The 27,168-nt window shown below is 50.2% G+C and overlaps 2 protein-coding genes across 3 annotated transcripts in view; one reads left to right on the plus strand and one right to left on the minus strand.

Annotated features, from left to right (window-relative positions):
* Positions 1-4,724: 4,724 nt before the first annotated feature.
* Positions 4,725-27,168, plus strand: part of EPHX1 (epoxide hydrolase 1) — a 35,947-nt gene continuing 13,503 nt past the window's right edge. Inside the window, exons 1-3 of one of the 2 annotated variants that reach the window (XM_032289429.1) lie at positions 4,725-5,022; positions 23,023-23,210; positions 26,345-26,525. In XM_032289429.1, the coding sequence (XP_032145320.1) occupies positions 23,028-23,210; positions 26,345-26,525 (364 nt within the window). In that variant the 5' untranslated portion in view covers positions 4,725-5,022; positions 23,023-23,027. Of the gene's footprint in view, positions 5,023-19,939; positions 20,145-23,022; positions 23,211-26,344; positions 26,526-27,168 lie in introns of those variants that run through there. The other variant, XM_032289428.1, reaches the window with a different exon arrangement.
* Positions 11,887-18,964, minus strand: LOC116559027 (60S ribosomal protein L37-like). Its single transcript, XM_032289430.1, has 3 exons — positions 18,692-18,964; positions 18,171-18,406; positions 11,887-11,897 (listed from the first exon to the last, which is right to left on the minus strand). Exons 1-2 carry the CDS (start codon positions 18,803-18,805, stop codon positions 18,206-18,208), a joined length of 315 nt encoding a protein of 104 aa, XP_032145321.1. The 5' UTR covers positions 18,806-18,964; the 3' UTR covers positions 11,887-11,897; positions 18,171-18,205.

Here is a 27,168-nt window from a genome sequence, read left to right on the forward strand (position 1 = left end):
CACTGGAGTGCAGTGGTGCAATCTCAGCTCACTGCAGCCTACACCTCCCAGGTTCAAGCAATTCTTGTACCCCAGCCTCCCGAATAGCAGGGATTACAGGCATGCACTACCAAGCCTGGCTAATTTTTGTATTTTTAGTAGAGACAGCATTTCACCATTTTGGCCAGGCTGGTCTCAATCTCCTGGCCTCAAGCGATTCACCTGCCTTGGCCTCCCAAAGTGCTGGGATTACAGGTGTGAGCCACTGCACCAGGCCTAAATCAATAATGCTTACATAATTATGATTACATAAATATTGTCCATTATAGAGCCAAGCAATGTGGCATTATTACATTTTCTTTCTCAATTTTTCATTTTTTCCTGTAGTTTTTTCCCTTTGCTTATTTTTCTGTGTATTGTCTTAATTCTCCCCCCAATATAACATCAGATGTGGCAAATGTCCATTTATATTATTTTCCAAAACTTTATCCGTTAATGCATTAATTCTTTCTTTCCCCCCTCACTTGAGACCTGCTTCCTGGCACCCTTTGTCTTTCTCTCCTTCCCCCTCCTTTTCTTCTTCTTCTAATCAGGACAAGTTGCTCTCTACTCTTTCAGTACAGCTGTCAAGTTGAGACTCCCCTTTGCTGATAATCTGTGTTAGATCCTCTGTTTCCCAAAAACCATGTCTTCCCCTTTTATATTTTAACTTTCTTGTTTTGCTGGAGTATATCCTCTAGTAAGTTCCCAAGACAGGGTGCATGAGAAGTAAAAATGTTTTTAGTCCTTGAATGTTTGGAAATGCCTTTAATTTGCCCCCACACTTTATTATAGAATAGAAACACTTTGCCCATAGACTTTTCAAGGCCTTGCTGCACTACTTTATGACAACCAGTGTTGCTGTTGAGAAGTCTGATGATCTTTATGTTAACCTTTTTGAAAATCTTTCCCTCTCTCTAGAAGCTGTTAGGATCTTCCCTTTTTTGTTTTTTGTTTTTTTTTAACATTCTAAAATTTCACAATATCTTGCATTGGTATGGGTTTTCTAACTTTTGAGTGCTTTTTGCCTTGTCTCTGTTGCCTGTGAGCAGTTTTTCTCTATTTTGGGCTTTGCCTTTCATGTCACAGGCTTTGCGCAAGTATCTGGTGATCCTTCAATATTTAAAAGTGAGGCACTAAAACATCAGTTGGAAGTTGTGTGTGTGGTGGGTAGTAACCTGATTGGCCTCAATGTCAGGTGATAAAATAGAGTCAGTTGTTTTGTTATGTGGTGTTCCAAATGCCATTAGCCATGGATAATGGTAGCTAATGGCAGTAAACTTGTAGTAATGTTGTGAGATTCCTATATGTGTTTTACCCAGACACTAATTATTAACGCTTTGCTGCATTTGCTTTATAATTCAATATCTCAGACATACAGTTCCTATGTATGTGTACAAGCTGAACCATTTTAAATTTTAGACATAATTCCTTAAATATTAGGTTGGTGCAAAAGTAGTTGCAGTTTTTGCCATTGAAAGTAATGGCAAAACTGCAATTACTTTTGCACCAACTGAATACTTCAATGTATATTTCTTAAGATCAATGATATTCGCTTAGGAAACAATTCAGTTTTCAAAAGCAAGATATTTAACATTAATATAATACTATTATTGAATCTACAGACCTCCTTCAAATTTCGCCAATTGTCCCAAGAATATTCTTTATAGAACCTTTTTCTTTTGGGCCAGGATCCAGTCTAGAACAGAGCACTGCAATGAGCTTTCACGGCTCTTTAGTCCCCCTCAATCAGAAATAGCTTCTCAGCCTTTCCTTATCTTTTATGACATTGCCCTTTTTTTCACACTGACATTTTTGAAGAGTGTAGGCCAGTGATTTTGTAGAATGTTAATGTGGGGTTTGTCTGATGCTTCCTCGTGATTATATCCATTTTGTTCATTTTTGGCATAAACAATGTTGTTTCCTTTTTGTTGAATCAGAAATTGGTCTACAATTTTTATCCAAGATTGCCTCCCACACATTATTTTTCATTCCACCTGATGTACCTGGAAACTCTCCAGACGTTTATGCAGAAGAACAGGCTTGCTCTGATTTTTTTTTTCTTTTTCCCATTATCTTTATCTTGAATTGCTCTGATTTTTTACAAAATATAATTTATTCTAAAGATCACACTATACCCATTCTTTTGCTCCATAAACCTTTCAGTGGCTTTTAGCCAAAAGCAGTGAAAGTCTGTCTAAATTTTGCCCTGCTGAGTTGGACTCTGCTGCATTTGGTTCTATACTGCCCATATGTAGACTGTACTTTGAAAAATCTTGCGCTGTTTGAGATTTCATAGCCCAATGCTGGATGGATGATTAACCAAGGAGGAGGGTATTAGGATACAAAGGTAAGGCTGCCATCACAACACAGTCTTTAAAAAACAACAGCTTTGGCCACACGTGGTGTTCATGCCTGTAATCCCAGTACTTTGGGAGGCAGAGGCAGGCAGATCACTTGAGGTCAGGAGTTTGAGACCAGTCTGGCCAACATGGTGAAAGCCCATCTCTACTAAAAATACAAAAATTAGCCGGGTATAGTGGCAGGTTCCTGTAATTCCAGCTGCTCAGGAGGCTGAGGCAGGAGGATGACTTGAACCCAGGAGCTGGAGGTTGCAGCTGAGATTGCACCAGTGCACTCCAACCTGGGCAACAGAGTGAGACTCTATCTCAAAAACAAACAAACAAATAAATAAATGAATAACAACTTTATTGAGATATAATTCACATACCCATAAAAACTCACCCTCTTAAAGTATAAAATTTGGCTTTTTTTTTTTGAGACAGAATTTTGCTCTTGTTGCCCAGGCTGGAGTGCAATGGTGCCATCTTGGCCCCCTGCAACATCCGCCTCCTGGGTTCAAGTGATTTTCCTGCCTCAGCCTCAAAGGTAGTTGGGATTGTAGGCATGCACCGCCACACTCAGCTAATTTTGTGTTTTTAGTAGAGACTGGCTTCCTCTATGTTGGTGAGGCTGGTCTTAAACACCTGACCTCAGGTGATCCCCCCACCTTGGTCTCCCAAAGCGCTGGGATTAGAGACATGAGCCACCGCGCCTGGCTGAGAAGGTTTCAGCTTTGTTCAGGAAAGCATTCAAGAGTCAGTGGTGGTGTGAGACAGCAAGTTTTATTGAGGCAGTGGTGTCCAGCAGCAGCGGCGGCCCTGCTCCTGTAGCGCAGGGCTACCTCACAGGCAGTGTGCTGACAGCAGCAGCTCTGGGCAATTCTGCAGTCATGTTTATTCCCACTTTTAGTTATATGCAGATTAAAGGGCAGTTTATGCAGAGATTTCTAGGAAAAGTAGTAACTTCTGAGTCTCTGCGTCATTGCCATGGAAGGAAGGTGTTAACTCGGGGGGGCGTGCCATGGTACACTGACACAGCATACTGGTGGACACATCCCTGTTTTAGCTAGTCCTCAGTTTGGTCTGGTGTCCAAGCCCCACCTCTGGCGTTGAGTCCTGCCTCCTACCTGTTTCACCATCACTGCAGCTTTAAGACTAACAAATTTGAGTCCCCTGGTGAAGTGGCCAGAGGCAGAGCTTCTGTGTGAACTATTTGGAGGGAAGGGGAAGGAACTCTCCCAGACTGCAATTCCTGAAAGGAGTACAGAGATGTCAGAGACTGCAGGCACAGGAGAAAGCTTGTACAGGAGGGTGTCCAATTAAAGGACATGAGGACCCCATGTACGGAAGGAGGAGGGCATCCTGTCCAGCAGTACTGCAAGAGCAAAAGCTTGGAGGTGGGACAGAGGTGAGTGTGTCTGCTGGCCAGATAATAGCCTGTCTTAATTAAAATGGAGAATTCTTGGGCCAGGATTAACAGCAAGTTTAGAGGCCAAGGGAAGGAGGGTGGGGCTGAACCTTATCCTGAAGAGCGCAGGGAGACAGCTTAAAACTCTAACCACGGGCCCTGCATGTGGCCTGCTAGCTGTAGTCTGTCAGCTGAAGTCATGAAGAGGCTGGTGGTTGAAAGAACTGCACCTCTGAGCAGGTGGAGTGGGGAGGGGAGGGGTGATGGCAGGGGTTACAGCAGACGCGATGGGGCAGGCTTTCTAAAGATGAGGGCCTTGGGATCAACCCTCTCACGGAAGCCACAAGAGCCCCAGCAACCACCCGTCTGGGCCCTGAGCTCCCTCGAAAGCAAGAGCGGATTCACTAAGCAGTTGCTCTCCCGGCACTGAATTCAGCGTCCTATGTTGGTCCTCACCATGAAGACCTCCAAGAGTGCTTCACACTATTGCTTCTCACATTGTAAAGACACAAATTTGTTTTTAAATTTCCCAAGCTATCACGGACCAATACGTTTGTAAAATACACTAAGAATGAATTGCTAGAAAGATTAAAATTAAAAAGACATACAGCGCCAGGTGCAGTGGCTCACGCCCATAATCTCAACACATTGGGAGGCGGAGGCAGGTGGATCGCTTGAACCCAGAAGTTCAAGATCAGCCTGGGAAACAAAGTGAGACCCCCGTATCTACAAAAATTAAAAAATTAGCCGGGTATGGTGACGTGGCCTGTAGTCCCAGCTATTCTGGAGGCTGAGGCGGGAGGATCATTTGAGCCCAGGATGTCGAGGCTGCAGTGAGTCGAGATCGCCCCACTGCATCCCAGCCTGGGGAACGGAGGACCACCTTTTAAAAAAAAAAAAAAAAAAAAAAAAAAGGACATACATCATCCAAGTTTGGATTTTTGTTTTTAGATTCAACTGACAAAGTTTCAGAATCAAATTGCCTTAAGAGTTGCTAAATGCTTCTCTTCATTTCTGGCCGCTGGGCCGCGGACCGCCCTTAGAGTAGCCCGTTTTATCTCTGGCGGAGGTGGAGCCTTGAGGCGAAGAGATTTTCCCGGGAGCCGAAGCCGGGTCGTCCAGGCCAGGGAACGCCCCGTTTGGAGGCCGGGCTTGGGCGGAGACTGCGCCAGGGCGGCGGGAGAAGAGCCAAAGGGAGCCCGGTATCCGAAGGGACCGCGCACCTGCAGCCGCCGGAGCCTGCGAACCGAGACCGTAAGCGCCCGGGGCCGGCCGGGCCCGCACTCTCCGGACGCAGATGCGGTTCGGGCTCCGCGCGGGCGGGGCGGCAGGAGCGGGCGGCGGGCCGGGGCGCGGAGGGTTCGGGCCCGCGGGGGTGCAGAGGGATTTGCAGGCGGGCCGACCCCAGAGTCTGGCCCGGCCGAGAGACCGCGCGCGCCGCCGCCAGTCCGTCCGTCCTGCTGGCGCGAGGCCCGGAGGAAGGAGCCCTGCAGGCGGCGGCGGGCCATTCTTGCGGTGAATTCCGCGTCCCGACGGCTGGCGGACGCCGCAGGGCCGGAGGCTCGCGACCCCGGGAGCGCACCGCGTCCCCTGGCCTGGGCGCGCTCCGCGGTGAATTGCACCTATTTGTCAGCCAAGTCCGAACACTGATCACACCTTTTAGTTGAAAAGCGCTTTCATCTCCGCCTGCCGCCCCAGCGCGCCGCCCCGCACCTCCCGCTCTGGTCCCGGGAGGGGAGGCCAGCCCTCTCCGCTGGCAGAGCAGGAAGCTTGCCCTGGAGTTCACCCTGTGGTCCAAGCCAGGGACTGTGGTCAACCTTAGCAAGAGCGCCGCGGAGACCGAGTCGCCTCCTGCCTCCCTCCCGGGCAGGGGTCGGTTTTCCCTGAGCTTCTAGCTCCTTCCTTGCCCTGGCCGGCTTCCGAGGAGGGGTGCCTAGCAATGTTGTAATCCTAATTTCGATCTTTTTTTCTTAAAATTGAATAACCCTCCATGCCCCACCTCCCATTGGTTCAACTTCAGTTTCCACAAAGCCTGAATCCGTCCCCTCAGACAGTACTCCCTGGCAGCTCTGTGAGGGCTCAGCTTGTGGCTGGAGGTAAGAGGTGGGGGGGACCCGTGCACTTGGCAGACCAGATTCCAGGACAGCCGTTTGCTGGGATTGATGAGCTGTTGGTGGAAAATTGTTGAGGACCTTGGGGCTGGTCCCTGATTCGGTACCATTATGCAGCCTCCTCTGAATCAATCATAATTTAAAATAAACATTTTCAGGAGGCCACACTTCTCCAGAAAGCAACGTTGTTTTCTGGTGTAATGGTTGCCTCTTTCAGGGAGCTGGGCTTGGGAGATATTAAGGGGCCTTTCACTGGCCCCACTTGGTCTGACTTGGCAGCAAAAACTCTGGGAGTGTTCTGCAAGCAGTTTTTCTTTCCCAAATGTCCACACCTAGAGGGCCGTGTGTTCCCTGAGGAAGCGTGGGTGGTGCTTAGGGCCGGCGCACTGTGGAACTGGGGCAGGGGGCGCATGCCCTCGTGGGACTTGCAGTTCTAGGGGCAGAGAGGGTAATAAACAAAAGCACGTTTGTAAAACATAAAGTATGTTAGAAGATGAAGTGTGCCATAAATACAACTTGAAAGAGGGAAGAGGAGTGCCAGGTGGAAAGGGAGGGCCTCACTGAAGGGTGACATTGACACAGACCTGAAGAGTTAGGGAGCAGGCAAGCTGCTGCCTGGAGTGCAAGCACAAAGGCCTGGGGGCAGGAGTGTGCCCGGCTTGCATGGCCTGATGTGTTTGCGGAGTGTGGGTCAAGTTGCTGTGTGACCTACTGGATAAACTGAACTAGCTCAGTCTGTAAGCCAGGGGACTCCCGAGCTTTCTTCTGCCTTCTTCCCGATTCCAGGAAAGGAAGGACCTGCCACAGAAAATAACTGCTCAGCAAGGCAGCCGGGGTGAGGCTCAGCACCATCTTGGACAGGCCACAAGCTCTCTGCATGATCGCGCCTGCCTCTCAGCTGTGCCTGAAATACAGTAGCTGGCGCAGACTTACTCGGGTGGAATATCTTCAGGAAGCCCCGAATGAGGGCTCTGCGGGCAGAGGGACCTTTGCAGAAAAGGCATCTTGACCATTGCAGGAGGCAGAGTGGCTCTCTCTTCAGGCTTCTCCTGGGGTGCCCTGGTTCTTGCCTGATATCTTATGTGTAACTGGCACTTTCAGGGAGCCCGGGGTCACCCATGCACAGTGCCCCTCCTCTTACCCTGAGAGCCAGCATACCCAGGCTTGGTAATTGGTCACCTGGCACCTTGACTCCCATTCTGGTGTCTTGGCCCAGACCCAGACATGTGAAGGCAGGGGCTACTGAGACTAATTTCTCAGTTCTTACGCCAAGAGATTCAAAAGCATGGAACACAGCTGGGCATACCAGATAAGGGAGGGCCAAGCATGAGTTGGTCACCCCTGCTGAAAAAATAGCTCGAAGCCCACCCACTTGGGGTGGGAGTGGGCACAGATGGAGTAGACAGGTAGTGATGTGAAGAGCCTCTAGGATCTCATACTCAAAACCCACCTCTGCTAGGCCATAAATCCCATTCCCTTGAGACCTAAGACAGTGATGTGGCAAGAGGATTGGGCTGGAAAAGAGACTTGGGTCATCTCCCAGCTCTGCCATTCACGTGTCCCGTCTCTGGACCTCATCTGTAAAATGAGGTTCGGCTCAGCCGTCTGCAAGGCTCCTTGCAGCTCTGCTGTGTGATGATTCTGTGGCTAAGTGCAAAGGGATTTCAGGAAAAGAATCTGTAGGAAGGAAACAGTGAGTTTGGATGGGGCCTCAGTGGGCCCTGTGGCCTTTACTGGGTCCAGTGAAGACACTCAGCGGAGTGAAGGCCCTGGCCGCAGGGTAGAGGAGGCCAAATCTTAGAGGTCGAGGGCCCTGAGGAGGAGGAGGGTCACTGCCTAGCCCAGCTGGCCCCCTAGGCTGCCTGTGTCTGGTTCTTGATGCAGACCTGTGGCTTAGGAACCGAGTCTCCAAGGGGCTGTGGGGTAAGGTGGGGGGGTTACAGGAGGGAGAAAGCACCCCAGCAGTTCCCTGTTAGGGGACCATAGCATTGCCAAGGATACAGCCACACCCCTCTCCTGAGGAAGGAGGAGCTGGTGGGCACTCCAGGAAGAGCTCCCTCTCGCCAAGGAGAGAACTGCGCAATCCAATCCTCCATTACATAACTGAACACATTGTGCAAACCAAGTTCACACTGAGCGGCCTCCCCTACTGCCAAGGTTTATTTGCTTTCCCCGGGGAAGTCATAGTTCATCCTTTCTCAGCAGAAAGCAGCTATTTTGACTGTCACAGCCTGGCCTATGGCATTCCGGGGGATGGGTTCAGAGACCTGGCGTGGAGTCCTCATGCCCACTGACCTTGCCGCCTGTCTCTTTCGTCTGTCACTTGGCGGGTGGGTGTGGTTTAGTGCGTGATCCAGCGCCCGCACAGCCTCACCCGTTCAGCTCTCCAAGGCCTAACTGAGCAGGCTTGCATAAGAGGGAAAAATGTTCTTTTCTCTGAGGAGTTAAAGGGACTTCTGGAAAATTCTTCAGCTACTCCACAAACTAGGATCACAGGCCTGTTCCTAGATCTGGAGCAGGAGTTTTTGCTGACTTTAGCATTTGGGAAGTTTGATGAAGAGACTGACTGAACTGGAATGTCTTTTTGGTACTTAAGTGCTGGATTAATTACTTTACATCTCTGAGCTTCATTTGTAATTCTCTTTAAAATAGAAAAACTGGCCGGGCAAGGTGGCTCACACCTTTAATCCCAGCACTTTGGGAAGCTGAAGCAGGTGAATTGCTTGAGCCCAGGAGTTTTGAGACCAGCCTAGGCAACAAAGTGAGACCTCATCTCTACAAAAAAATACATTAGCTGGGAGTGGTGAGCACACCTCTAATCCCAGCACTTTGAGAAACTGAGGCAGGAGGATGCCTTGAGCCCAGGAGCTCAAGACCAGCGTGGGCAACATAGCAAGACCCTGTCTCAAATAATTTTTTTTTTTTTTTTTGAGACGGAGTTTCGCTCTTGTTACCCAGGCTGGAGTGCAATGGCGCGATCTCGGCTCACCGCAACCTCCGCCTCCTGGGTTCAGGCAATTCTCCTGCCTCAGCCTCCTGAGTAGCTGGGGTTACAGGCACGCACCACCATGCCCAGCTAATTTTTTTTTTGTATTTTTAGTAGAGACGGGGTTTCACCATGTTGACCAGGATGGTCTCGATCTCTTGACCTCGTGATCCACCCGCCTCGGCCTCCCAAAGTGCTGGGATTACAGGCTTGAGCCACTGCGCCCGGCCTCAAATAATTTTTAAAAGGAAAAATGACCTCTTCTTAGGATGATTGTAGTACTGGAGACGGTGCATATGAAGAGTTTCCATGCCATTGTCACAGTTCAGGGCTTCGCTAGCCTTCCTCACAGTGGTTGTGAGGTGCCTAGACACATCCTGAAGTCTGGGCCATGTTCTGAGCGTCTCCGCCATGGGCCCGCCTGACTGGCTTTAGTCCAGTCTTAGCCTGGACTTTGAGTCTTGAAGGCTGTGGGAGGCCCGTGACCGGGAGCAGGAGGTCCCAGTGCCTTTGTGAAGGGTCAGAGAGCCATGCCGTGCTCCTGAGAGGCCAGAACGGGCAGCCATTGGCCCTCCAGCCTTCGCCAAAGGCCACCACCTCAGCTTGGCCTCTGGCAACTCAGCCTGGGAATTTGCTTTCCCTGTGGAATGAGGGACACTGGCTGCATTGAGGGGTGACTTTCTGGTCCTACAAATTTGTATCCCTCTTTCTGCTAGAACTGAGAGACTTGGATCTTTGGGAAAGTAAGAAAAACCCGTTGGTCCCAGTGCCAAGCCCCAAGGCCGTGTTTGCAGGCATGAGTATATCCTGCAGTGATGAGGTATGAGAAGCCTGACTGTCACCAGCTCTTTAGGGGAAATGAATGTACTTTCCCACGTTCCGGTTTTTCTGCCTGTGGCAGGACCTGCTTGCTGCCAAGTTGTCCCTGTGGGGAAGTAGCTCAGAAAACAGCCACCAGATCAGGGCACAGCCACCAGCTGGGAGAGAGCACCCCTGCCCTCTTCCGGTTCCACGTGCACCTCACTGAGGCAAGACTTCCAGACCCTACCAGGAAGGCTGTTAACAGGGTCATAGGACGTCCTCTTTAAATTTAATTTTATTTTATTTTTAGACAGTGTCTGACTCTGTCATCCAGGCCAGGGTGCAGTGGCGCCATCTCAGCTGTCTGCAAACTCCGCCCCACCAAGCTCAAGCTATCCTCCAACCTCAGCCTCCCAAGTAGCTAGGACTGCAGGCGTGCGCCACCATGCCCGGCTAATTTTTGTGTGTGTGCATATATATATATATATATATATATATATTTATTTTTTTTTTTTTTTTGTAGAGACAGGGTTTCACCATGTTGCCCAGGCTGGTCTTGGACTCCTGGGCTCAAGTGACCCACCTCAGATTATAGGCGTGAGCCAGGGCACCCGGCCAAGATGGAACAACTTAATTTCAGAGTTGCCTTCAGGAGTTTCGATTGAACCCCATAAATATTTTTAGCCTTTTGGAACTTTTAAACTCCTTTTTTGCAACCTAAACATTGCCACAAGCAAACTAACCCCCACCACGATAAAACAACCCGGAGTATTCCTCAGAGCTGGGACCCTCGTCCTCGGCTGCCCTGCAGGAGGCACCCCCAGTCCTCTCGCTGCTCTGCTAGATGAGACGGCAAGCTCAGGCTCCTCCGTGAGACCCGGCTTTCTGTGCTCTCCTGTTACACACTGCGAGGAAGCTTCCAAATCGCGGAGCACATTGTTGAGGAAAAGCCACCTTGGGGAGAAGGGGAAGGTACAGAGTGTGGTTAATGGTGGGAAGGAAATCCAATAGGTGTGTTATATGATCCACTCCTATTACCCCTGAAATAGGAGCCTCTCTTCACTCAAATAGAGAATGCCAAGGACTGGCCGGGCACAGTGGCTCACGCCTGTAATCTCTGTAATCCCAGCACTTTGGGAGGCTGAAGGGGGCAGATCACTTGAGAATAGGGAGTTTGAGACCAGTCTGGCCAACATGGCAAAACCCTTCTCTACTAAAAATTTGAAAATTAGCCAGGCATGGTGGTGAGGGGGGGCACCTGTAATCCCAGCTATTCAGGAGGCTGAGGCAGGAGAATTGCTTGAACTTGGGAGGTGGAGACTGCAGTGAGCTGAGATCGCACCACTGCACTCCAAAATGGGCAATAAAGCAAAGCTCTGTCTTAAAAAAAAATTTTTTTTTTTTGAAACAGAGTCCCGCTCTCAGCAGGCTGGAGTGCAGTGGTACAATCTCAGCTCACTGCAGCCTCCGCCTCCCAGGTTCAGGTGATTCTCCTGCCTCGGCCTCCTGAGTAGCAGGAGCTACAGGCATGTGCCATCATGCCCAGCTAATTTTTGTATTTTTAGTAGAGACGGGGTTTCACCATGTTGCCCGGATGGTCTCGATCTCTTGACCTCATGATCCGCCCACCTCGGCCTCCCAAAGTGGTGGGATTACAAGCATGAGCCACCACGCCTGGCCAAAAATTTTTTTTAAATAAGTTGTTCTGATTTTTTTTATTTTAAAAGATAAAAAAAAATTTTAAAGAGAATGTCAAGGCAATTCCACAGAAGGCAATGCTTTTTCCTTATAGGTGGTGAACTGGGATCTGCTTGGGTTTTTTTCTCTGGTAATTTAGAACCAACGGAAAGCTCAGCAGCTCTCATTTTAATTGGCAGGACGTAAGATGGAACGGGACCTCAAATGTCTCATCTTCTGGAGTTTTGTAACCTAAAGGTTGTGTGGCATGTAAAGATGGTGGAAATAGCCATCCCCTCTCCGAAGGTGCACACGGTCTGGCCAGCCCACCCGCGTGGCCTTCCCACCCGCGTGGCCTTCCCCTTCCCCTCTCCAGACCCTCCACAGCAGATGGGGCCACTGAGGCCTGGAGAAGTGGAGGCACTGAGCTGAGGCTACATGGCTGGCAGGCGGCAAAGCAGGCAGTGGGGGCCTAACCGCCAGCGGGCCGGCACGGCGCTGCCTCTGCCACATTCGCATCCCAGTGCCAATCCCAAATTGTTTTCTTCCTATCTCTCCAGACGGGTAGACAGCATGGAGGTGGAGGGAATTCCCTCCCACGCAGAGGGTGATACGCCCTTCTCTCGGGCCACAGAACAGCACTCTTGTCCCCAAGAAGGCTGCCTCCCGACACTTTTTTCTTCTCTTTTACTCTCCCCCTGCCTTTTTTTTTTTTTCCTGCTTGCAGACTACACTCTTCCCTTCCCTTGGTTTCTGGCTCTAAGCTGTTCTCCCAGGGCTTGGCTCTGGCTCTTGCACAGAGATAAACATGGCCCTTGGCCTGGCGCACAAGCCCAGCTTGCCTGCATCCGGCCTCCCCCATCCTGAGTCTCTGGGAGTCCTTGGGGTTCAGGGACAATGGCTGAAGATGGAGAAGCTGGGAGTTGCCTCTGGGGTTTGCCCCCATCACTCTTGGGCCAGCCAAGGGAGTAGGGCTTCAGGGTGGCTTTTGGGAAGCCCCTGGGAGGCTCAGCCGGCTGCTGATGGGGAGTTCACAGCAGGAACGCTCCCAGGCTCCCATCCTGCGTTTGCTTGGCAGGCGGGCCAGGAATGGGGGGAAGCCATCTGTTTTTCCCTTTCCACTGGATGTTCCCTTCGCCTTGCCCCAGGGAGGAATGGTGAGGCTGGGGTGCTGGGGAGGGCAGGATGGGGCCAGGCTTGGGACCAGGCCTGCAAACGCAGCAGACCCTCCAAGCCCGCCTGCCTCTCTCACCCAGCATCTGAGCAGCAGGCCGTGCCATAGTTTTTCCCTTGACCCCTCTGTCCCCACACTTTCCTCCGAAAAGAGGCAGACTACCCACAGGAGAAGCACCAGGTTCTCATGCTGCTGAGCCTCAGTCACTATTAGGGAAACTCGCAATCAGAACCAGGCCTGCCCAGCTGTCCTAGGGCTAGGTTCACCTCATGGCCTTTGTTCTGGAAAAACACATGGCATTCTGCCATACGATGCACTTAGCCAAGGCCAGGCACATGGCAAGTGCTGAGTCATAACCAGCTAGCAGTTTCCTGCAATATTAGGAGCACCTTCTAACAGTGAGGTTCTGACTGCTTGCCTGGCTTTGGGGAGGGGAGTCTTTGGCAGGTGGTGGACCTGCCCCTTTACTGTGTGCGGCTGGATCTGAGTCTGACCCCATCTTTTTAGACCCAAACCCCTGCTATTTGTAGTGTGCCTAGGATACTGGTGCTCCAGTCTTTTTTTGGGGTCAGCGGGCTTTCTCCATAGAGCCTCATGTCCCCTACGCAACACTTTCCCGCACCTTAGGGTCTGTCTCTGCCAACTAGGCTAAGTAGGTTATATTTATTATTCCTTAAGGAGAATTAAGCTCTTCTTGATCAAAAGTTCTGATTAATTTTCTATGCTCTCATTCAAAGAATTTTTAAATTCATTCATTCATTCAGCAAATAATTAACCAGGCATCCACTAGAATGCCAGGCACTGGGAGTCCAGATGGGAGTCAAAGCGGACATGGTCAGTACCCTACAGGAGCTTCCGTCCAGCTGTCAATCACGTAATCACACTGACAAATGTGAGCACGATGAAGGCTCAGACTCAGAGATGTGCCTTGCCTGGGATAGGTCAGGAGAGGCTACCCAGAGGAGGGACAGTCAGTCTGAAATCTGAAAGGTGGGTAGAAGTTAAGGAAGTGGGAAGGCGAGGGAATAGCTTTTCAGACAGAGGGATTTGCCTTCATAAAGCCACACAGTAGGACATAGCATGGTGAGCACAAAACTAAAAGATCAGGGCGACAGCGTGAGAGTCGAACCCTGAAACTCTCACTTAGCTTTCAAGTAGACTATTTCTCCATAATGTTGATACCAGTAGCACTCTGAGGAGCTAGGGGAGAGGTCAGTGGTCAGATCACACAGGCCTTGAAGGCCACGTTAACCCCAGGACAATGGGAAGCTCTTTAAGGGTTTCGCAGGGGGTGTGACATACATGATCAGATTTGCATTCCCAAAAATCACTCTGGCCTGGCTCATGACTGTAATACAGCTATTTGGGAGGCTAAGAGGCTAAAGCAGGAGGACCACTCGAGCCCAGGAGTTCGAGACCAGCCTGGGCAATATAGCAAGAACCTGTCTCCATTTTTTTTAATTTAAAAAAAAAATGTTTTTTGTTTTTTAAGACGGGGTTTTACCATGTTGGTCAGGCTGGTCTTGAACTCCCGACCTCAGGTGATCCGCCTGCCTTGGCCTCCAAAGTGCTTGGATTACAGGCGTGAGCCACCACGCCCAGCCAAATGTTTTGTTTTAAAAAGATTGCTGTGGCTACAGAGTGGCAATTGTGTGGGAAGGGGCAGAGCAGGCGTGAGTGGACCGGGCAGCTGCTTTCCAGTAGTCCAGGGGAGAGCCACAGGAGCCTGGGCTGGGCTGTGGCAGGGGAGATGGATTTGAGATGTACTTTGAAAGTTGAGCTGCCGGAACTTGCTGATATCTGTGGTGGAGTGAAGCAGAGGGGTTACAAGGACATCGCCTAGGTTTCTGGCTTGGCAGTAGGAGGGGGGTTAGTGCCAGTTACTGTGAGAAGGAACACCAAGAGAAGACAAAGTTTGGGTGGAGTGGGGGGGCAGGATCACAGTGCAATCTCAGATGCACTGGGGAAATTTTGACACAGGTACTATCTGGGCCACAGGTGGCTCTGTTCAAATACGTTTATAGCTCTTTGTCCGCACTTAAGCACTCTGTCATACTTAGCTGTGAGGGGGCCAAGAAATGTAAAGTGTTTGGCTGGTCTTCTCCAACCAAAGTTAAAATTCCTTTGCTAAGGAAGAAGGGGAGGACATTGCTGGCAGTCAGCCACGGCATCCCAATCTGGTGGTCGGTTTGCCGCACCCACCAGCTCATCACAGACAGCTGTGGTGAATCGCTGAGTTCTGAGTAATCAATCTCCTGTCTGGACCACCTTTCTTCACTCAACCATGAAATCCTCACATTCTCAAGTATATTTTTTCTTTCTTTCTTTTATTGAGACAGAGTCTTATTGTATTTCCCAGGCTGGAGTGCAGTGGCGTGATATTGGCTCACTGCAACCTCCACCTCCTGGGTTCAAGCAATTCTTCCTGCCTCAGCCTCCCAAGTAACTGGGATTACAGGCACATACCACCATGCCTAGCTAATTTTTAATATTTTTAGTAGAGACAGAGTTTCACCATGTTGGCCAGGCTGGTCACGAACTCCTGACCTTAGGTGATCTGTCCGCTTCGGCCTTCCAAAGTGCTGGAATTATAGGCATGAGCCACCGCACCCAGCCTGTTTTTCGGTTCTTTTTATTTATTTATTTATTTATTTTATTTTTAGACAGGGTCTTGCTCTGTCTCCCAGTCTGGAGTGCAGTGGCATGATCATAGCTCACTGCAGCCTCACCTGGGCTCAAGCATTCCTCCCACCTCAGCCTCCTGCGTAGCTGGGACCACAGGCATGCACCACCAAGCCTGGCTTTTTTTTTTTTAATTATTGGTGGAGACTGGGTTTTGCCATCCTGCCCAGGCTGGTCTCAAACTCCTGGGCTCAAGTGATCTGCCCGCATTGGCCTCCCAAAGTGCTGGGATTATAGGTTATTTTACCTTTTAACCGTGCCAAAGAACCAAGCACCTACTTTATTTGCGCTCCTGTATTTAAAATTGTCTCATATGCCAGACCCAGAAAGATAAAACACAAGCAAACTAACAAAATACTCCACTTGTATCATTTGTTGCTTTTTTTTTTTAAGTGAACATGATTGCTACATTTATTGCTTTCTAATAGTTTACATGTAGTCCATCTTTGAAGGGCAAAGAGTATTGAAGAAATTTAACTTCTTCAACTTGAACTTGGTGTGATTTTTTTCAAAGTTTCACCAATGCATGACTAAAATTTGACTTCAGTGTAGAATTGGAATTAAAATATATACAATCCCACTTCTTACCACAGAAGCCAATTGTTTATCAAGTTCCCCTCTGAGCTCAGTATCTTGTAGCTAAATGACCACTGTCTTCCAGTCGTGTTTTTTTAAAAATCATGCTGGTTTGCAACAAAAATTGTATTTTCTTTACTAGGCAAGTGAACCATTTTGTTGGGAAGAGTACCTTGGCTTCAAGAAAAAAATGATTTCATTCTGAAAGACTTCGCCTCCAACTTCCTGCCCCTCAAACTCTCAGTCCAATAACTTGTCCGTATTCTGCAAAAGTGCATTACAAAACAAAAACCCTAATCAGATAAAATAGCTGTCTGGAACTTTTGGGGCAGATCAGTGAAGCTCTGATTTCAGGTACTAGCAAAATAAAGAAGGCATTTTCATTTTGTATTGTTTTACTTCTGAATTTTTTCATGGCGTCTCCTAAACCTTGATGTTTTGAAGAAGTTCAAAAGTTTGCTACATCAGCAGGAGCTGACCATGGGGAAGAGATGAATATAGCTCTCCTTGGAAAGGTGAAGGCTTAGCCACCAGAATTCTGCCCCTTGATGCTGAGAATGCACCTTCTCTGAACAGATGGAAGAGGGGTGGGGACTACCCCAGGGACATATCTTGCAAAATACTGATAGCCAAACATGTACATAGCCTTCTGCTTTTGGTCATCCTCCCAAATCACATCCTTGGTGAAGGCACACAGAGAGGAGAGCAGATGCTCCCAGACCACAGTGCCTGACGCCATGCACTCCCTCACGCCCAGCCTGTTTATGTGCACATGGCTACAGCGGGACCTTGGGGCGTGGGCTAAATAATCTAACAGGAACAGGGGCTCCTCTGGGGCCTGTTACAATGCAGAGATCCTCCACAGTAATTAGGGATTTCGGGGAAGAGGAAGGAACACACATGTTGGTAATAAGTAGTTCCACATTATTATCCCCATTTTACAGATGCAGCTACTGAGCTCAGAAAGGTTTGATAACTTGCCCAGAGCCCCTCAACTAGTAAATAGTGGAGCCGAGATTTGAACTACCTGAAGAGGAAAGCAAGCGAGAAACCCCTTTATTCCTTTTTTAAAATTTATTTTTTTTAAAGACAGGGTTTCACCATATTGGTCAGGCTGGTCTTGAACTCCTGACCTCAGGTGATCCGCCCGCCTTGGCCTCCAAAGTGCTTGGATTACAGGCGTGAGCCACCATGCCCTGCCTTTTTTTTTTTTTTAAGGTGAGGGTCAGGCCAGGCGTGGTGGCTCATGCCTGTAATCCTGGCACATTGGGAGGCCGAGGTGGGTGGATCACCTGAGGTCAGGAATTCAAGACCAGCCCGGCCATCATGGTGAAACCCCATCTTTTATTAGAAGAAAAAAAAAAAAAAAGATGTGGGTCTTGTTATGTTGCCCAGGCTGATACTGAATTCCTGGCCACAAGTGATCCGCCATTTTGGCCCTGCAAAGTGCTGGGCTTCACAGTCATGAGCCACCACACTGGGCCAAAGCCTTATTGTAACCTCCAAGATGTTTTCATTTCTAAAGTCAAAGGTCGTCAGGGTTGCTGATTTGGGGGAACTACGGGATGGGAAATCTCCGGGAAAGCCAGGCTGGCTCCTTAAGTGGCATCACCCAAGTTGGCCACCACACTTCCCCAGACTCAGTCATTTCTCCGCCCCCTGTTTCCCCAGCTGCGCAGCAGGGGTTTGGACTCCAGGCTGCTGAGTTCCTCTCCAGGTTCCATGCCCCGTAGCTGTGACTTATCGACTGGCCCACCCTGTGGATATAGGGCTGATGCAGCCCTGCTCGTCTTCTGAGTGCCAGGTGGCCATGAGAGAGGGAGGCCATGAGAGGGAGGGGAGGCTTCTGTCATCTGCCTAGTGCCACCCCCTCTCCAGCCCACCCCAGGCCTGCTGCCGTCTTGGGTTCCCACATGAACAGTCCTCCTTGCTGTGGGTGATGTTCGATTTCACCAGCCCAACCCCAAGGAGCCCACCCTGGGGAGGATGGAGGGAGTCACCAAGCCTCCACCCCCGTGTCTGCTCTGTCGGGGAGCTGGGCAGGCAGAGTGGCGCCCTCTTGACTGAGCCTCAAACCTTTGTTTTCCTCTTACTCCAAATAAAGCGGCAGCCCTGGCGAGGGAGCCCGGAGGCCTGAGGGCATCCTGCTGGGCGCCTGGCACTCCCTAGACCCTCCCTGCCTGGGCGGTGGGCATCTGCAGTTCTCCCACGCTGGTAGCTGCAGAGCATGTGGGCGGGGTCAGGCAGCTAGAGATTGGGTGCCTGGATTCTGATTGGTCAGACTCTAAGACCCTCCCACCCCCACCCAACTCCTTCCCAAGGCTGGCTGACCCACCAGGAAGGGAAGGATGTTGTTTCTTGTTATTACATTTTTTTTTTTTTGTATTTTTAAAACCAGAACATTTATTGCGTGACTAATCGGTGAAATTCTTAAGATGAGCTGGATGCTGCAACAGCTGCCCTCTTGGGTTTAGGGGTTGTTCCTTCACGGAATCCATGCCTGAATATGCGGTACACAATTTTTAGGTGCCTCATTCGACCAGTCCCGGTGGTATTTCGTCTTTTAGCCTTGGCACTCCAGTTATACTTTCTCTTGCTCTTGGCGGGGTAGCCACATTTGCCGAAGGTCAACTTCTTTTTTTTTTTAGTCGGAGTTTTGCTCTTGTTACCCAGGCTGGAGCACAATGGTGCGATCTCGGCTCACCGCAACCTCCGCCTCCTGGGTTCAGGCAATTCTCCTGCCTCAGCCTCCTGAGTAGCTGGGATTACAGGCACGTGCCTCCATGCCCAGCTAATTTTTTGTATTTTTAGTAGAAACGGGGTTTCACCGTGTTGACCAGGATGGTCTCGATCTCTTGACCTCGTGATCCACCCGCCTCGGCCTCCCAAAGTGCTGGGATTACAGGCTTGAGCCACCGCGCCTGGCCCGAAGGTCAACTTCTGAAGGTGGTAGGTCTTAGAGCCACAGCGTCGGCACAATGTGTGCATCTTATTACAGCACTTCCCAAACGATGACATTCCCTTCATCATCCTCCTTCTGCGACCAGAAAAAGCGTTATTACATTTTTTGAGAAAAGCTGTGTAGGCCTGGGAGACTTCTGTGGCTCCCGTGCAGTTGTGGCTGGTCTGTGCTCTGGGAGTCCCTTCTGGCCTGAAGGCTCAAGGGTGCAAACAAGTGCTGAGAGGGAACAAGAAGGGGGGGCAGGGATGCAGCATGCCTCATGACAGACCAGGAGTGAGTTCTGTGGCCACAGATTCTAATCCTCACAACTGCAGTGTGATTTAGGGCAAAGCCCTTGCCTACTCTGATTCTTGCCTTAAGTGAAAAGGAAAGTCAAGTTCAATGAACTGTGGCTCTTTAGTGGGTGGATTTGCATGTTCCATGGATTACATGTACCAGGGTCTAGGGAGTGCCAGGTGCTCAGCAGGATGCCCTCAGGTCTCCGGGCTCCCTCACCAGGGCTTGGGCTTTATTTAAAGCAAGAGGAAAGCAAAGGTTTGAGGCTGAGTCAAGAGGGCGCCTGCCTGTGCAGCTCCCCGACAGAGCAGACGCAGGCATGGAGCCTTGGTCCATGTGTCCTCCCCAGAGTGGGTTCCTTGGGGTGGGGTTGGTGAAAGTGAGTATAGCCTGCAGCAAGGAGAAGGACAGTTCATTCGGGAACCCACAGCGGCAGCGGGGTTGAAAACCCATCCACACACAGTCGACACCTGCTGTCACACCAGGCTAGATTAGCCTTTCTTTGGTGCATTAAATACTTGCTATTAAATAAAGGGCTGTGACTAGGTGGCAAAGTAATACCCTGCAGTAGAGGCTGTTTGTAATCTGACATCAGAGGCTGTAAGGCACCATCCTTGAGTCAAGTACTAATATTCTTTTTATCTTAATTAGAATGTAACAGATCATGTTTTAAAATTTCTCCTTGAATCTGTCACTTTGCCCTCTCTTCCTGGGTGATACCCAGGGCAGTGCTGGTGGGGGCCATCATAATGCCCCTTGTCCTAGATTCCCTTCTTTTAGATGGGACTCAAGCGCTGATCATTTCAGCACTTATCTCTGGGGTCAACGTGGTTCAGTTTGCTATGTGAAGTCCAGGGGAGATAACCACGCTGTGCACGCATGAGATTGGCTGAGTCGGCAGGACTGTGCAATTGTCAAAAGGCCTGCATGCCCTGCCTCTCCCACAGGCCCCTAGAGCATTGCCAGGTGCAGAGCTCCACAGCTCTCCTCCTCAAGGAGTGATCAGAGGGTGAGAACGCGGAGCCCTGGTGGACAGGTAAAAGCACTGGGATCTTTCTGCCCAGAAAAGGGAAAGTTGCACGTTTATATCCTAGAGGGAAGTGACAGAACTTCCTCTGTGCTGAAGTTCAGGTAAGGAGCGTGGTTTGTAAAGCTGACTGGGGAGGGTGATCCCTCTTTGTTGTTCATTATGCTTGCAGCCTCCTTGGCAACATCGTGCAAAATGTGTCTTACTAGCTTCTAGTGCTTATGCAGTTGGCACAAGCATTGGTGGAGCTCCTCACTGTGCTGAGGCAGTGACCGGGGCTGGGCACTGGGGGTCAAGGCAGTGACCAGGACGGGCACAGCCCTGCCTTCCCAAACTGTGTTTTATTGTGGTGGGATCTGGTGGCCCCGTGAAGTGTGTTCAGCTGCTCCTGCTGCTGGGGGTTCTGCTCTCTGCCTTCCGCTGCCTCCCAGACACTCTCCATGTGTGTCCCAGCCCCTAATCCCTAGTCCTGCTTTCCATACCGCAGGGGCTCGTAGCTGATATTTCCCCGTCTTCTTAAAGGGCAGGATTTCCTGGCAGGGACATAAGGTCTTTCTGGAAATGAAAGAAGCTGATGCATGTGTTTTCTTTTCTGAATTCCTTAAAATAAGAGGAATTCATTTCCAGCTATTCCCTGCGTTGCTTTTATTGTGGGAGTGCTGGTCCCAGCTGCCCATCTGATCAGCTGACATATATAGGGTACTTGGGACCCATGCACTGTTGCTCCTTGGGATTGAAAGATGAAAGCCATAGGGCCGGGCGCGGTGGCTCATGCCTGTAATCCCAGCACTTTGGGAGGCTGAGGCGGGCAGATCACCTGAGGTCAGGAGTTTGAGACCAGCCTGGCCAACATGGTGAAATCCCATCTCTACTAAAAATACAAAAATTAGCAGGAGATGGTGGTACGCACCTGTAGTCACAGCTACTCAGGAGGCTGAGGCACAAGCATTTCTCGAACCTAGAGGCAGAAGTTTCAGTCAGCTGAGATCGCACCACTGTACTCTTTGAGACTCTGTCTCAAGAAAAAAAAAGGAATGAAAGGCACAGCCTGGCTTGGCTGGAGATGGAACATGCATCAACACATCCCCTGTGTCTCCAGCAGGGATGGCGAAGGCCTGCCCCCAGCACGTGGTGGACTGAGTAAATGTTGATCAGTGAGACCTTGAGGCACTTCGGAGTTTCACAACCCACAGAGGGAGATGTATTGGAAGTTCAAGGGTGGACACCTGGGCATGGTCCCAGGAGGAAGGCTGTAGTGAGTTCTAAGAAGTGTGCTGGTGACTATGAGAGATGGGGGTGGAGGTTCCTCTCTTGAAAGCTGTCTTGATAATCACATGTGGGGTGATAAGGGCTCTGGTCCAGGGGAGGGGTCTAGGCACAAAGGGGGTTGAATCTGATGGCATCAGGACTTGGCGATGGGGTGTGGGGGCAGAATCAGAGATGACTTCAGTGCCTGAGGGTGGAAACTGGGAGATCACTGGGACCACTGACAGAAATGGGGAGCTGGGGGGTGCTAGGCCAATTTTCCTGATTAGATTTCCTACCGAACTGCAGGAATAAGGTGAGAGCCATCGCCCTGGGTGGATTTCTGTTGGGATCTCTATCTCTGGACGGCTGTGGACAAGTATTTCTTACAGTGACCCCCAGTGGCCCAATTGTAGGTTTAGAGGGGCAGCTCTTGACAGGAGCAAACCCCAGGTCCTCTGCAAACCCCCAGCAGAGTCCCAAACATGTGATGTGTAGCCAGTGGAGGCCATGAAAGTGGTGGGATTCCCAGCAGGGACCGGCTCCTGCCTTGGGTTTCCAAGACAGAGTCAGGGGTGCTGCTTCGGGGGTGGTCTGCGGGGGCCTCATCTAAGACACGATGCTTTCTCCTCCGCCTGGGTCCTACCTGCACTGCATCCGGCACAACCTCCTCTAACTCAGGCATGAGGACGGCCCACATATTCATGCAGGTTACTCTGAACAAGAACAGCCTATGGGTTACTTCCCTGGGAATGAGGAAGATGAGGAACTAGATAACAATGCTGGCCTGGTATCTGCCCGATAGTGCTTTGCCAAGAGTAAGCTTTCTTCCCCTTCTGAGCAAAACAGAAACTGGAGTCAGACAAATGGGGATTAAAACACAACTGAGTTGATATGAAATGTAACAAGCAACTCTGGACACAGAAAGTAGATTAGAGGCTGCTTAGGACCTAGCGTGGAGCGGGGCAGTAAGGAGCCGTAGCTGAAGGCTGTGGAGTTTCTTTGTGCTGATGAAAATGTTCTACAGTTGACTGGTTGTGCATGGGTGTGAACATCCTAAAAACCAGTGGAGTGCACACTTTAAACAGGCGAATTGTACGGTATACGAATTATGTTTCAATAAAGCTCTTACACACGCAGCTAAGATGTGTGGCCATGGCTGGGCTTCCTACAGTGCCCCCCCACCCCAGACTGAACTTACTGTCCCAGCACTCGGACCCCCCCATTACTCTTTGTCTTCCCTGAGGACAAGCCCCTCTCCAAGAGGGACAGAGCAGGGGCCGTGGGCCACCACTCAGGAACGGCGCTCCTCTCCCCTGGGTGAAGGAGGCCACAGGGCATGGACAGAGCCTTTTCAGTCAGGCAAAAAACATGGGGCCTCAGAAACGCAGCTCCCAAAACCCCCTACCCAGGGCCATGCAGAAGCCAACCCAGGTTCTCATTTTCCCAGGATGATGAACAATTTCCAAAGCTTAGTAGGATTGTGGGTGATTTGTCTCATGGTCTGTTGTTTTCTCACTTTTCTATATCTCTTATGTATATATACTTGGGTCAAATGTAAATAAAATCAGGGACGGGGTTGAAGTGCAGCAGGAAAGAGCCTGCTGATGGGAATCGGAGTCTCTGGGCTGTCGGGCCAGGCTGGGCGGGCTCTCTTGCTGATGGGAATCGGAGTCTCTGGGCTGTCGGGCCGGGCTGGGCGGGCTCTCTTGCTGATGGCCTCCCCTGGTCTTGCAGGAGCCATGTGGCTAGAAATCATCCTCACCTCAGTGCTGGCCTTTGCCATCTACTGGTTGATGTCCCGGGACAAAGAGGAAACTTTGCCACTTGAAGATGGGTGGTGGGGGCCGGGCACGAGGCCGGCAGCCAGGGAGGACGAGAGCATCCACCCTTTCAAGGTGGAAACGTCAGATGAGGAGATCCACGTAAGGCACCTTGGGCCAGGCCGGGCTGGGCAGTGGGGAGGGTTCGGAGACTGGGGTTGGGTCTCAGGCCAGAGGCAAGAGGGGACAGGGGCTTGGGAGTGGTCCATCCCACTTGGGAGTGTGTTTCATTCTGCCTTTCCCCTGCTGGCCAGGTGCAGGTTGCTTTGGAGAGGTGTGCCCAACCCTCCTACTTCTTCTCTTCTCCCTCAGCTACCCCAGGCCCAGCAGCTCAGGCAGGGGAGGGGTGCCAGCAGACCCAGTTACCTGCATCGAAAGCCACAGGCAGCAACCGTCATCACCTCCTCTATGCCGCCTGAAGCTTTGGGAGTGGGGTTGTGGGAAAAGTGAGCAGGTTCCCTTTGGGGGTGGGGCAGGAGCGGGAAGCACTGAGAAGGCAGGGATGGTGCTGGTTAGGCACCAGCTGTGTGTCAGCCTATCCTGGTCACATTTGGTCCCTGCAGTGATCCTGCGGGATGAGGACCGTTGTTCCCCTCCTGCAGCTGTGGAAACTGAAGCTCAGGGGTATAAAGCAGCTGGTTCAAGGTGGCCTAGCTAACAAGTGGAAGAATGTAAAGTCAGGCCTAACCCCGAAGCCGCTGCCCCTCCTCTGTGCAGGGATAGAGAAAGGAAGGAGGTGACGGGGCAGGTGGGGTGACCTGAGTGAGAATGAAGCCCTGGGGAGGAGCAAGGCTTGAGTGGGGACCAGGAGGGTAGGCAGGCCTGGCATAACCCTGCCAGTCCTTTCTTTCATTCTGTGGATTTTGAGCACCTACTGTGTGCAGGCCCACTGAATGCTTGGGAAAAGAGAGAGCCCCTTTTGTCCAACAGTATACAGTCCAGTGGATGAGAAAAGGAATGTGCACAAAGGAAAGTGGACTAAACAGTGAATAAGGATGGGCCCGGTGTGGTGGCTCACGCCTGTAATCCCAGCACTTTGGGAGGCCAAGACGGGTGGATCACCTGAGGTCAGGAGTTCAAGACCAGCCTGGCCAACATAATGAAACCCCATCTCTACTAAAAATAGAAAAAATTAGCCAGCATGGTGGCGGGCATCTATAATAATCCCACCTATTCCGGAGGCTGAGGCAAGAGAATCACTTGAACCCAGGAGGCAGAGGCCGCAGTGAGCCGAGGTCACACCAATGCACTCCAGCCTGGGCGACAAGAGCAAAACTCCGTTTCAGAAAAAAAAAAAGATGAGTAAGGATAAGTATCACAAAAAGCGTGGATAAAAAGTCCTGAGAGTTCCAGGGAGGAGGGGATTGAAAAGCAGAAGCTGGCTAAACCCAGGAGAAACCAGGCTGAGGCTGGCTGGGTGGGACCCGTTTGCAGCGGCCTTGCTATTTAAGGCTGAGGCTGAGCCCTGAGGAAAACTTCAGGGAATCAGACTCCTAAGGGAGTCTAAGATTCCTAAAATCTGTTTGGGAGTAACTAAAGCACTTGGGAACAAGCCTGGGAATGGTGACACTTGAGAGGCTCCATGAGCTGATGTGAACTTCCTCCTGCTGGGGCTGGTCTTTTAGCCTAATGAGACTTGCCCATGAGACTTGCACCCAATCTCTTGGAGTGCAATTTTGTTTTTTGGTTTTCTTTTTCTTTTTTTTTGGAGACAGGGTTTTGCTCTGTCACCCAGGCTGCAAGTGCAGTGGTGTGATCTTGGCTCACTGACACCTCCGCCTCCCAGGTTCAAGCAATTCTCCTGCCTCAGCCTCCTGGGTAGGTGGGATTACAAGCACCCGCCACCATACCTGGCTAATTTTTTTTTTTTGAGACAGGGTCTCACTATGTTGCCCAGGCTGGAGAGCAGTGGCTATTCAGAGGTGCGATCCCACTACTGATCATCACGGGAGTTTTGACCTGCTCCATTTCCAACCTGGGCCAATTCACCCCTCCTTAGGCAACCTGCTAGTCCCCCACTCCCGGGAGGTCATCATATTGATGCTGAACTTAGTGTGGACACCCGATCGGCATAGTGCACTACAGCCCAGAACTCCTGGACTCAAGCAGTCCTCCCACCTCAACCTCCCAAGTAGCTGGGACTATAGGTACGTGCCACCACACCCAGATAATTTCTGTATTTTTAGTAGAGACAGGGTTTCACCATCTTGGCCAGGCTGGTCTTGAACTCCTGACTTCAAGTGATCCACCCGCCTCGGTCTCCCAAAGTGCTGGGATTACAGGTGTTAACCACCGCGCTGGGCCTGGTCTAATTTTTTATCCCAACTGAGTTATAATGTATCATTCAATGTTACGTATCACAGGTCAGCAAACCATGGCCCATAGACCAAATGTAGCCTGTACCTGTTTTTGCACAGCCCCATGTCAAGAATAGTGCTTACCTCTTTAAATAGCGGGAAAAAATCAGAAGAATACTTTGTGACATGTGAAAGTTATATGGGAGTCAGATTTCAGTGTCCATAAAGTTTTATTGGAATACACCACTCCTATTCATCTGTGCATTGGCTGTGGCTGCTTTCACACTAGGAAGACAGTAAAATCATTGCAGCCTGCAAAGCCTAAAATATTTACTACCTGTCCCTTTACAGAAAAAGCTTGCCAACTCCTGCTATAGAGGAGCCTGGGCAAATTAAACATGAGTATTGTTTATATACTTAAAGAATAAAAGATGGGCTCAGCTCAGTGGCTCATGCCTGTAATCCCACCGCTTTGGGAGGCCAAGCCAGACAGATCACTTGAAGCCAAGAGTTAGAGACTAGCTTGGCCAACATGGCAAAACTCCATCTCTACTAAAAATGCAAAAATTAGCTAGGCATGGTAGTGCAGCCTGTAATCCCAGCTAATCTGGAAGCTAAAGCACAAATTGCTTGAACCTGGGAGGTGGAGGTTGCAGTAAGCTGAGATCGCACCACTGCACTCCAGCCTAGGCAACAGAATGACACCCTGTCTCCAAAAAAAAAAGAAAGAAAGAAAAACGCGAAGTCTGCAGTGAAGAAGGAAGAAGGGAAGAACACATCCACTTTGGGACTAGCCAGTGATATGGGAAACTGCTTTGCTGCTACCATAGTGCAGTGTCTTGTGGCTGCAGGGTTTGCTGTGTTTTCTGGAAACAAACTTTTCTCTTGTGTTCTGCCCTATCCATCCCTCTCTCCTTGGGGTCCCACATTTTGCTCTAGGACTTACACCAGAGGATCGATAAGTTCCGTTTCACCCCAGCTTTGGAGGACAGCTGCTTCCACTATGGCTTCAACTCCAACTATCTGAAGAAAGTCATCTCCTACTGGCGGAATGAATTTGACTGGAAGAAGCAGGTGGAGATTCTCAACAGATACCCTCACTTCAAGACTAAGATTGAAGGTATGTTTGCAAAACGCCAGCCACAGAGGGATGTGTGTCATGAGAACAGCCTTCTTGCACAATGACTTAGAGTCAGATAAAGTTGGGGAGATTCAGAATCAAATTACAGGTCACTGCGATGTACTTATAAATTGTAACCTAACTAAATGCAAAAATATCGCAGTCACAACAAATCTGTTCATCTTTAGAGCTAGGCAGGAATACGTATATGTAATTTAAAAACCAAAGAAATACAGCATCCAGTCCAATGATGTGGCAATCTTTGAGAAGAAGGATGGAGATAAGATTTAGCCCTGGGCAGGGCTCTGGTCAGCTCAACCCATTCTTGGAGTTTTGGAGTCCATGATGTCATGACTGTTCAGCGATGCTCATCCTATCAGTCAAGATCCTATGAAACGCTGTCCTGTCTGTCTGCATCTCTAAGCCTCATGTCCCAGCTGTATCACAGGTTGTCACACAATGTGTTACAGAATTTTCTTGGGAAGGTAACCCCAGGATTATTGGGATGAAGTAATAGTTTCCTTAGTGAAAAAGCATTTTTCTAACCCCAGAAAGATTTAGAATTAAATATGGGCCAGGTGCAGTGGCTCACACCTATAATCCCAGCACTTTGGGAGGCCAAGGCAGGCAGATCACCTGAGGT

Source organism: Sapajus apella, unplaced genomic scaffold (genome assembly GCF_009761245.1).
Source record: "Sapajus apella isolate SASKATOON/1434 unplaced genomic scaffold, GSC_monkey_1.0 scaffold22, whole genome shotgun sequence".
Lineage (NCBI taxonomy): Eukaryota > Metazoa > Chordata > Mammalia > Primates > Cebidae > Sapajus > Sapajus apella.